Raw genomic sequence first — 12,678 nt, forward strand, 5'->3', positions numbered from 1 at the left:
TTCACTGATTAAACTGACTTCATTTGAAATTTATCACTGATTTTTTCTTTCACTATCATGGAAAAATTTATACAGAAAAAATCATGTTCACTTAGGAAACACTCCCAAAATTACCATATACCTATTATGGGTAAAAATATAAATTTCAGCTCTGTATACACTTCTTAATTATAGATGGCTGTTGTTTTTGTAAAATTAGACCTATAGATTATTTTGGTATTTTTACTTATTGTCATTGATATTTTCCATATTATATTGGCTTACAGGTATTTGGCTTAATATTAAATAACATTGCATGGATCTTACTAACTATATAACTGGGGTGGGTATCAAGGTAAAATGGAAACATACTTCATTTTTGTGTTGCAGTGGTTTTTTAGCTTTTTAGTTTGCAATAATTTCAGACTTTCAGTTAATTTGTGAAAATAGTACAGAATTCCCCTATACTCTTATCCAGCTTCTCATAATATTAGCTATGTAACCATAGCATAATTGTCAAAAGTAGGAAATTAACATTTGTATAATACCATTAACTAAATTATTGCCTATTCAAACCTGAATATCTTTTAGCTCAGTAATTCATTAGTTTGTATTTGTATTAACATTATTTATAGTATGAAATAATATAAAGGTAATAGAATATTTAGAAAATAATATTGGGAAAAATAATTCTTAACCTCATTAAGTTCTGCTTTGCTATTTCTATATATTTTCTTGGGATTTCATTTACAGTGAAATTGGATTTTTCTCTGAAATGAATATCATTTTAAAAATCTCGTACATTTCGGGTGCCTGGGTGGCTCAGTGGATTAAAGCCTCTGCCTTCAGCTCAGGTCATGATCTCAGGGTCCTGGGATCGACCCTCGCATCGGGCTCACTGCCTGCTCCCTCCTCTCTCTGCCTGCCTCTCTGCCTATTTGTGATCTCTGTCAAATAAATTAAAAAATATATATATATTTTAAAAATGTCTTACATTTGTATACTTGTATACTTTTAGTATTAACTAATAAAATAAGACAGTAGATGCAATCAATATCCTAACATATTCATCTATTTAAAACTTGACAACTGCATGCACTTCTTATTATATTTTCAGGTTAAATTGGGAATTCTAGCCAGTCTCTTCAACTTCAAAAATATTTCCATTTCATTACTGCGCTATATTTTTCTTATTTAAGTGGAAAAAAAAAGTTTCCACCAAAAATTTACACCTATGTTTTCAGAGAAATGCTCTGGTTTAGAGTTAAACAGATGCATCAAAGTAATGAGAGCATATTAATGAAACTTAATTTGTTTATTCTTATAAGTAGGATGTAACTTTGAAAAAGTCATATAAATGGTATTATTCTTAGCTTTAATGTCTATAAAATATAAGTAATGTTGAGTTTTAAAGTTGCTAGAAAAATTATATAAAATATTTAAATTTTTCTAATACAAAGAATGAAACCCAATATCTTTTGGTAAAATTTGGTTCCTTTCCCATACTTCTGTGTCACATGTGTTGAGAGGGAAGATATTTCCTTTTATTGTGACACTTTTTGCAAGGAAAAGAGACATCTGTATCTCCCTATACTTCTTAAAATCTAAAACATTAAAATAGGTATTAAGATAACTGTAAATTCTCCTTCTCTCCCCCTTTTATAGAATTGCAGAGTAGCTCTTGTGGAAACCCGGGAGTTCCACCCAAAGGTGTATTATATGGTACGCGGTTTGACGTTGGGGACAAGATCCGCTACAGCTGTGTTACTGGATATATTCTTGATGGCCACCCTCAACTCACCTGTATAGCCAATTCAGTGAATACAGCCTCCTGGGATTTTCCTGTTCCTATCTGCAGAGGTAAAGAAAAAATATTTATTTTTATGCTGATTGAATGTTTGTTTGACATGATAAAAACATTTTAAAAGTTAGAGTTGTAATCTGACAGTGTAATTGCAAAATATGTTTGCCATTTGGTGCTTATTCCTTTTATAAAATTTGAAGATTGAAAGAAATCTACATGTTTGTGTATACATATACTACATGACAAGTTTAGAAAAAATGCTTGTCAAAAAATAAGACAATATTACTTGTGAAATGAAACAGTAAAATACATGTCTATATACATATTTATGCATTGTGTATAAATGTGTCTTTGTATTTATGTTAGAAAAACATGAAGTTTATGATGTTCAGAAATTTAATTTAGTCTGTCAAAATCACAATTTTGTTTTCATTTTGAAGTATTGATTGAATCTGTGAATCTTTTCAAGATATCTGGTGGAAGACTTCATTTGGGAATTTATAAAATAAGAATGCTATATAGTTTATAGTTTGATACTATCAGTATTTGTATTATTTGTATTATGGGGAAAACCATAATACTCTAATGTGGACAAAGTTTCAAAGTACAGTGCCTGCAAGATGCATGTTCAATGGAAGCTGAATTCATGGATGAATCTTGCCCACAGAAATTTTGGAGACCTTTATCATTTTCCGTGAGCTTACTTTTTGAACAAAGGGAAAGATAAATGAGTTGTATCTCTTTTATCTTTTGGCATTTGCTTCCTGTATGAATGCGAGGTAGGAATGTCCAATGCTGGTCTCAGTTACTTTGTAGCTTCCTTTCCAACATGTGACTGCCGAGTCCAAGCAGGGAAGACTCTTGAAAATCAGACACAGCTGACTTCTTATCTCGGCTTTGACAATGACTATGGGAGTGACTTTAGGCAAATCATATCAACTCTGAGATTCATTTATTTCACTTAACCAATGAGAGAGAAAACAACAACATCTTTTCCATTTGTTGTGAAGATTAAAGAAGAAAACCAATAACTGCCACTTAATAAAATATCTGCCATGCATTGGCATTCTTAGTGTCAGTGCTACCTTTGCTTCTCTTGCAGTTTCTACTCTGCTGTTTTGACTGATGCTATTTCTGACTACTATTAGCTACCATTTATTGGAACACTTAGAACACCATTTGGATGTGATAGCGTACTAAGAAATTTCTAAGTATAGTCACTTTTAAATTTCATAACAATACAAAACTGAAGTGCAAAAATTTTGGAATAACTGCTCAAGTTTCCTCAGTAAATGTCGAGAACTATAGAGTCAGATTTTACTCGACTTGCGAGTTAACAAATTTCTCTGCCACAGTTTCTTGGGTGGTGGTAGAGGACCCCAATTTTTTGGGTCAGAAACAGAGGAGAGTTTATTATTCACCAAACTGTCACCATCCAGAATATTTACATTTGTGCCAGTTTGCTAAGCCCTAATTCTTATAGAATGATATAAAGAGTATGAGGAACCTGCACATGAAAAACCATGAGCTTAGGGAAAATGGAATGCTTTGTAAATTAGGATGTCTGCCCTTTGCTCTGGAGGGCACCCCTCTTTCTCTCCCTACAAAGTTATAGGCAAACTTGCCCTTTACTCTGGTGGAAGACACTGTCCCCTGAGGCTGTTTGTTGTACCAACATCTTTGTAAAGATAGTTTAGTACAAAGAGCGGAAGGACAGTTGGAATCTCTGCTTACAAGATGTGAAGAAATGTTAGGGTCCATGGAGAAATTTCTCTCAATTTGGGGTGTGGTGGGGATATTAGATTTGAACCCATTCTGTTTAGTTACAAAGCCTAAGTTGTTACCCTTTTGACACTTCACCAAAATAATTTGCATCTCTGTTCAGAAGTATTTTATTATAAGAAAAGAAATGGAGTTTTACATTTGAATCAGTCAAAAGACTATCATCTCTTTCAAAGCACAAATCTTCCAAAATCAAAAGGATTTATTAAGATTCAGAAAACCAAGAAGCCTCTTTAAGAGATTTCTGTGGAACACTACCAATTCTGGCTAAATGTTACTTCCTGTTGTTGGGCTCTGTATTCACCTTAGTTCCAATAAGAACGTGTGGAGCCAGAAAGATCTGAGTCTAAATACTAGGTGTGCCCCTTATTCAGTGGGGCCTTTGAGCAAAAAAGCACATTAATTTTGGAAACTATTTTTTAGCTCTAATAGGATGAAGAGAGAGAAATACGAACATCACAGTACTGTTAGAGTTTAATGTGATAGCATATGTAAAGTGCCAGATGCATACTAAGTTATTATTTATGCTAGCTCTGTCTACCCACGTTTCCTTAGCATGTCTTACCATCTTCTCCCTAAAGGAAAGAATTACAGTCAACAAAAAGTGGGTGGATAATATCCATGATCTTGTGTCCAAGTCTAACCCTAAAACCAATACTTTATCTTGTCATTGCAGTTTTGTTTGTTTTCCCAGAGTGTGAACTCTACTTCTCACCCCCAGATTTCTTTAGGCTTATTTCCTTTGACTTCCATTTTTAACCTCTATGTTTTTTTTCTATTAAAAAAATAGTAAAAATAATAAAATAAGAGGATATCAAAACAAAAATGATACCCACTATTTTTGGAAATTCTGCCTGTTCAACCTCAATCTGCTAAACTTACCTTTTGTCTTTAACAAAGATACCAGTGAATAAATTTACTCATTCACTCATCTATTTATTAAGGCCATATCCTGTGTAAAGGATTATTTTGTGTATTGAAAATCAAAAGATAATTAAGAAACACGTCTTGCCTTTAAGAAGGCAGTTCTAGTGGGTCTGATCATTATGTAATCAGATAATTACAATAATGTGTGATAATTGCTTTAATATCAGTATCTGTGTATGTTAGGCACCTTGATAAGGATGAGCTTAATTTCTCTCAATTGAGTGGAAGAAAGTTCAAGTAAGGACAACACTTTAAGAGAATATTTCACAAAAGACTGACTAAAAATAAAAACTACATAGAGCAGGAATATTTTCAATGAGTTGATAATTTTCCTTTCTAGCCTTAAAAGTAATTCTGGTGTGTTACTAATATTCACTGGCTAAAGGTAGAGTCAATGAAGTCAGCCTTCATAGAGCACATGCTCTAATTTTCTAAGGAACAATTTATCTCCCATTAAGCATTTTTTTTTAAACTTAAAGAATAGGGGAATAGAGTATTTGTATTTTGTGTGGTTGTCAAAAGAAAAGATAGACATTTAGACTGTAGCCTCCCTCCTCTGCTCTTTGCCACTTGATAGCATACTGATTCTTTAATTTATAACTTTGCAGGGGGCTGATAACCCTGTAATGATCTGCTTATTGCTTTCCCTGGAGTTTACATAGTGTCTCTCCTTGATGAAACCCTGGCTTTTAGAGAATTCTTCTGATGCTTCCTAACAATGATAGTTTAATTAAGAAAAACGAGTGCCATATCAACCTAGAGGGTATGGTGCAAGGGTTTTTGTGTTTGTTCACAAGCAGGATGAATTTTATCAACACCATCTGCTAGTATTTGAAAAAGACAACTAACTGCCTGGTGCTGAACTACACAATATTCTATAAAAAGTGAAAGTGAATTCCTATGCTGTAAGTCTTGGGTTGGAAATGCCTGGGACATGTGCCTTTTATGCACTCCCTCCTTTGATAAACATTTCTATGACATTTATTCCCAGTGAGTTGTGATGTGGCCTCAGAGTCCTTCTCAACTCAGTGCTCCCAATATTCCTTACTAATTAAGAGCAGTTGACAGACAAGGTGAATGGATATGCTATTCCTAAATTTAAACGTTCTAAAATTCGTAATGATATTCTATATTCAGAGTGGCATTTTGATATACACACCCCAGGGCAAACTAACGAAACTATTTGTAAAATTTACACATAAATTATAGTTTTATTTTTTAAAAAGATTTTATTTATTTATTAGAGAGATAGAGAGCACAAGTAAATAGAACAGCAGGCAGAGGGAGAGGGAGAAGCAGGCTCTCTGCTGAGCAGGAAGCTTGATGGGGGGCTCAATCCCAGGATCCTGGGATCATGGCCTGAGCAGAAGGCAGCTGCTTAGCTGACTGAGCCACCCAGGCACCCCCATTACAGTGTTTTAAATGAATGGAAACCTGGGTCAAAAAGTCAGATCATTTGATAGAAGAATTAATCTATTAAGATTTAAGTCATCAATCATAAAATATTTAAGGTTGTTCTAGGATGAATTCTAGATTAATTAAAGAAAATTTTAAATGAGTGTTATATTTTTAAAAACAGTATTATATTTTCCTGAAGGTTTGAGTTTATTTATAGCCCAAAGTAAAGATCTTAGAATCCATAGAGGTTTCAGGGAAAGCAATGATCAATGAAGGGATATGATGTTGTCAAATGTTGACAGAGTTTATTTTGATCTGACAGGAGAGATTCTTTTGGGGGAAGGCTTCTGTGTTAGTGATGTAGATGTCATATAGTCAATTGGTGCCAAGGGACGTGAACCAAATATTTGACAGGACAGATAAGCAAAAGGGCTAATGAGGGAACTGTCACTTCTAACAAAGCAAAAGAAATTGCCATTAGCTACATTAGCAATGAGGAATGAGAAGGATCTTCCAAGTTTTATTCTTGGGAACAAGAGTGCCTTCCACAACAATGTGGTAAAGAAAACAGTTGATGGAATGAAGAGCAGCAGCTTGTTTTGTCAGAGAATAACTGAAACCCCTACTTTAAAACCTTGGCAAAAATGTGTTACTAAAACATGGAATTGGAAAGAGCAATTAGAGGTAAAAATTGGAGAAGGGGCTAAAGGAAGGAAGGTTTAGTCGATGCTTCTATATGCAAATTATACCAAAGCCTTCCAAAGAAATAGTGATTTCAGACAAGGTTAGAAGTAAACCAAACAGCCAAAAACAAAGAAACAAACAAAAAACAAAACCCCAAAACAACAACTAGTAATGTTGAAAAGAAGTAATGCTTGTAAAGGCTATATTGTGAGGTTATTAGAAGGATATTCATTCACCCCTGCTCAGTACTCTGGAAAACTTCTCAAAAAAGCATTAAAAAACAGAAAATGCCATTTATTCTGTGTATTTGCCCCGATTGCACACTTATGCATGTGTAATGCTGAAACATGATATTCAGAAACATGATCCTACATTAATAATAGGCCTTATTATTGATAAAACCTAAGTACAAAAATAATTAATTATGAAAACTGGAAAATATTTTATTGACTTGAGAACAAAACACATAAATAACCCAGTGTCAGGCTTCTATTCATTTCCATATAGTGCTTAAACATAATATTGAGCTGCAAATTGAAAAGTGAGAAAATATTTTCTAATATGAGATTTTTCTATGCTAGATCAAAACAGAGTCCAGTGTTGGTTTTTCTTTTTTTTTTTTTAATAATTCCCTATAATGTTACTTTTTAACATTTTTATTCTTTTGAAGCTAAAATCTTTAGTCCCCCTTTTTAAGATTTGAAAACCTATAAATTGCCTTTTTTTTTTTTCTTAAATCCATTCCCAAAGGAGAAAATGTTTTATTATAACTCTCTGAATTATGGAAAGTATGGTGTTAGTGATAAATTGTCCTAGGCCAAAAAAAAAAGGGAAATTAAATTCATTGTTGAATATCAAAATGTCATGGGCTACACCATGCATTAAGTATTCTTCTTGAAAACTGGGGCTATTATTGTTTAATTTAGCTGATTTCCAAAAAAGTAATTGTGTTGTATTTCATTATTGATTGATTGGTTTAGAGAGCACACACATATGAGCAGTGGGGGTGCGGGGTAGAGGAAGAAGGAGAGAATCTTAAGCAGGCTCCATGCCCAGTGCACAGCCTGAGTGGGGTTCCACCTCATGACCCCGAGATCCTGACCTAAGCCAAAATCAAGAGTCAGTTGTTTAAGTGACTGAGCCACCCAGCTGCCCCTCCAAAGATGGTACTTTAAAATATTATCTCAGGAAATATTTTAGCAGACCTAATTTCTCCACCACACTTTGCATTATTATCCAAGCAGCATTATTTGGGCACCAAATCGTGCTTTTATTAGCCCTACCATTTATACTGCTATAGGGCTCTGGTCCCTTTGTGTGAACTCCTATATTTGACAGTCATGAGGCAAACATTTTTAGTATGCCTTTTAATTAGCAAGGAAGTTAAACATGTATTACATGGTGATAGAGTTATACTAGTACCATGAAGACTGTCAAGCCAAGGAATGATTTGCAAGCTTCCATGCTACTTTCTCTCTCCCTGGAAAATATAGGCTGTTCTATCAGCGATCAGGCCAACACTCAGTTGCCCTCTCATGTACTCTAATCTTGTTATGAATAGTTGTTTGTGTGATAAAATGCTGAAAATGTCCTGATTAAAGTATCTAGCATGATGGAACAAAGGACATGCGATTTGTCTTTGAGGGCATAAGATTTATGAGCTGATTTGCTTTCCTGCTATGCATTGCCTGGGTGTGTTGTTTCTTATGTCAGAAATTGAAAATATTTTTACCTATTTTAGGAACCAGTGAATGTTGAGATTAGCTTAAACGAGGTGATATTTAAAAAATATTTGTGCAATGCCTAGCACATAGAAGTTACTAAAAATTTCAAGTTAGTTTCAAATACATTTTAAAAAGTAATTTAAAAAATAATGTAGACATAATAGCTATCGCTTGTGTTTTATATATGTGTTCAATATATTTAAAAATATCTGTTGACAGTTAAACGTGTGCCTACAGCTCTGATATATTGGAGAATACTTTTTCAGTAACGGTAAAAATCTCTGTAAAGAGTGTGCTCTGGACTAATAAAAGCCTTGGTTTGCTTTACATCTCGGTCACTGAGAAGGTACAGAAACTTTAAAACTAGATATTTAGTTTTCAGATCTTAGTTTTCTCATATGTTTAATAGGGGAAGTCCTCACTTTATAACATTATGATGAGAATCATATCAGGGAATGTATATAACATACCTAATCTATAATAACAAGTAGCAATTTCCTTATTTCTATCATCATCATCAAAACAGGTATTTGAAAACTGATAACACCAGAGAATGAACATATCTAGGATCATATAGGCAGTGGAATTACATTTTTTCAGAGTTGCAGTGGTTAGGGAGAATTTTAAGCCCCACATTAACCTAGAAAATTAGATTGGGATCAGCAAGTAATATACATTAGTGGTGAAAACGTGTTTCTCAAGGGCAACAGCATTTCTGAGGCATTCTTTGCTGGAAGTTCTTATATTTGATGTACATTCAATAACTAAACTGATACATATTAAGAAATCATTATTTGCAGGACACAATACTACATATAATGATAGATAAAACAACTCAGGCCTCCTGAAACTCATAATCTTTTGAGCATAGGATCTTTTATTTGGTGACCTAGAAAAGAGAGAATAGCATTCTTATGTAACCAGTAGTGTTGGACTTCTATGTGTTTCTGATATTTAGAGAAGAAAATCAGGATCTTGTACTCTTACCATATAATTGTCCTGTTCCCTGATGCTGCAACTAACAGTAAGCCATGACTTTAACATTCAGCTCACAAATTATTTTCCCCATATGGCTTTATTATGCTGTATCTTTCTCCATTCAGGAAGCTATTCCCTGCCCCCCATCTCCCATGTATCAAATAACTCAAATATTTTTGTAGCTTTACTCAGCTGTCCAAGTATTTTGATTCTTCATCTGCCATTCTTATTATATATTTCATGTTCTTTGACAACAAAAAGACAGTCATTAGAACTGTATTTTTTGTGTGTTATAGGTTATAATAATATATTGTTAATTTGTAGGAGTTTGGTTCTTTTTCTTTACTGGAATGATTTCCATTTCTTTCTCTTTCTGTGTGATTCTTAGAAAAATACCAACAATGTATATTTTGAAAATCAAAGAAAAAAGTTAGTTTCCTTTTCATATGACTGAGTCTTCAGATGTTTATGCATTTTAGGTAGAATTTTGAGCCATACACTTCCACTGAAGTTTTGTTTGCCTGGGGTTTTTGTCTACTTGGGTTTTTTTTTTTTAAATTTTATTTATTTATTTGAGAGAGAGATTGAGAGAGCATGAGAGAGGAGAAGGTCAGAGGGAGAAGGAGACTCTCTGTGAAGGTGGGAGCACCATGCAAGACTCGATCCCAGGACTCCAGGATCATGACCTGAGCTGAAGGCAGTCCCTTAACCAACTGAGCCACCCAGGTGCCCCTTGTCTACTTGTTTTGACAAAACAACAATTTAAAATATTCTTAGTGAAAGATCTAAATTATTTGAGGAAAATGTATATTTTTGAAGAAGCTACATCAAATCGTTTCATAATATTGTTCCCCAAATAAAAACAGAATATATTTTTTAAAGATTTTATTTATTTACTTGAAGAGAGATCACAAGTAGGCAGAGAGGAAGGAAGAAAAAGAGAGGGAAGTGGGCTTCATGCTGAGAAGAGAGTCTGATTCAGGGCTTGATCCCAGTACCCTGAGATCATGACCTGAGCTGAAGACAGAGGCTTTAACCACTGAGACACCCAGGTGCCCCTAAAAACAGAATTTTAAAAACATTAAGCAGTACTCATTTTCCAACACTTATCTACATTTCAAAACGTGTAGAAAAATAGAAAATTATATCATCTTGGTGTGTGCAATGTGGGATCACAACTTAAAGAAAAAATGATGGAGTGTGCTTAGTCAAATAGCTGGTTTCATGCATAAGAACCTTGAAAAGCAATCCTATAATGTCATACTAGGATTTAAGCTCAGTGAACCACAGTGACGGCAATTTGGTATTTTGCTCTTTGTAAAGCTACCTTAACTCAAAAGTTAAGGCAAAATAATTTTGGATAAAGGAAGAAAGTGAATAGAAGCCCACCAAAGACATTGGATAGTGACATAAGACCCATGTTAGTAGACTAGCTTTATATGAAAATTTCCTGTTTTTTGAGCTAAGAAAGCCCAGTAATAAGAATTTTTAAGTTCTTCTGGAAGAACGCTTCACACATTTTTGGTCTTAAGCTCTGCCTCCTCTGTTACAGTTTATCAGTCACTCATTGTCTTAGTAAGTTATGTTAAGGGTATGTATGGTTGAGCCATTCAGTGATGACAGATCTTGCATATAATTAAGAATGGATAACAAAATGAAATGCTTAAACTTGAATGCCTTCAAAAACTCTACTTTTTTGGTCTATTGCTTTAATGTGCTTGAAATCTGAAATTTTTCTATAGTCATTTTCCTTAGGCTTTTCCAAAATATTAATCTGACTCAACAGAAGAGAAATAATTTTATTTTTACTATACAAGTCTTAAGTATGTAAAACTGGTATTGAATGTCTTAAATTTTGAGGGAGTCTTGAAAAAAATGAATATTTTGTCTATTATATTTTTGTTCTCATATTTATGTCACTAATTCCTTGTATCCTGATCAATATAATTTTATTTATAAAATAAATATGATCCTTGTGTTTGAGGTTAGCATAGTATTCAAACTAAGTTAAAATACAAAGGTCATTTACTTATACTTGTATTTAATTTTTTAACTAATTAAAAAAAGCAATAAAAACATGATACACGTAGCAAAAAAAATAAATTAAATGTAAACAAGGATAGCTATGTTAAGAGAAAATAACAGAGGAGTGAGAAGAAACTAAGAGCAAGGTTAACATACAAAAATCATGTTCTGTATTCTTACGTATTTGTTAGAATCAGCATTGTTTAATTTTAATCTCTCTGGGAACATAAACAGATTGGAAAACATGATTACTTCATAGTCTTACAAAGTAAAAGCAAATAATTTGTTTTGGAAAAACCAGCTTTCAAAGTAGAGCAAGAAACTTATGCAGTACAACATAAGGAAAGTATAGTACAATTTAATGATCGATGGTCTTTATGATATCTATAAATTTGAACTCAGAGAAAGAAATTTCAGGGGTTGCATCACATTTTTTTCTTATATAAAATGAGGCTTTGCTATTGAAAAATCTGTATCTTTTCAATAAGATACAAGGACTGTATTCCTAGAATCAAAACATAATGCCTTATATCACTGCCCAAAATTAATGATCTATAACTCTTTCTAGATTTAGTTGTAATTATTTTTTTTCTTATTTTCAAAATCTGAATCTTTGTTTTTTTATAAATTTGGAATTTGGCCATTGAGAACAGAGCCGAAAGCACAATGTTTCTGCATTAATATGACCTTAATTTTCTTTGAGTTTTGTCATTGAATAGGTGCTTAATTTCCAAAATAATTTAATTTTTATATTTACACCTTTTACACAGAAAATTCAGTATGATGTAATTTTTAAAGACTTCATGCTTAGCATTAATTTGTAAGTACTTATTTATACTGTATCAGCTATCCCAAAATTTCTGAAAGTGTTCTATGACTGCAATCTCATAACCTTTTCTAAAATGGCTCCTGGGGCGCCTGGGTGGCTCAGTGGGTTAAAGCCTCTGCCTTCAGCTCAGGTCATGATCTCAGGGTCCTGCAATTAAGCCCTGCATCGGGCTGTCTGCTCAGCAGGGAGCCTGCTTTCCCTACTCTCTCTCTGCCTACTTGTGATCTCTGTCTGTCAAATAAATAAATACATATATTTTAAAAAATGGTTCTTGATGCTGAATTTTTGTATCTATAATTGAAAATGCTGATTCTAAACAATGGTAATGAGGTCATTGTTAATTTAATTGTATATTTGGAATATTATCATACTATAAAATATCACACCTCAATTAAAATATTTGGCATGTTATTGTTACACCCCTAAGTTTCTCTCAAAACACATAATTTGATGGCTGCAAAGTTAATAATAAGATGTGAAAATTATAGCAACCTATTTTCATATTAAAGGTGAGATAACATCTTTGTATTTATTATATTTACTTAATA

The 12,678-nt window shown here is 33.2% G+C and overlaps 1 protein-coding gene across 5 annotated transcripts in view; it reads left to right on the forward strand.

The window, feature by feature from the left end:
- Positions 1–12,678, forward strand: part of CSMD3 (CUB and Sushi multiple domains 3) — a 1,245,805-nt gene that overhangs the window by 287,059 nt on the left and 946,068 nt on the right. For all 5 annotated transcript variants that reach the window (XM_082720053.1, XM_082720054.1, XM_082720055.1 and 2 more), the window contains exon 4: positions 1,645–1,839. In XM_082720053.1, coding sequence (XP_082576179.1) covers positions 1,645–1,839 — 195 coding nt within the window. The remainder of the gene's footprint in view (positions 1–1,644; positions 1,840–12,678) is intronic.

The sequence above is a fragment of the Mustela nivalis genome (assembly GCF_964662115.1).
Source record: "Mustela nivalis genome assembly, chromosome: 2".
Lineage (NCBI taxonomy): Eukaryota > Metazoa > Chordata > Mammalia > Carnivora > Mustelidae > Mustela > Mustela nivalis.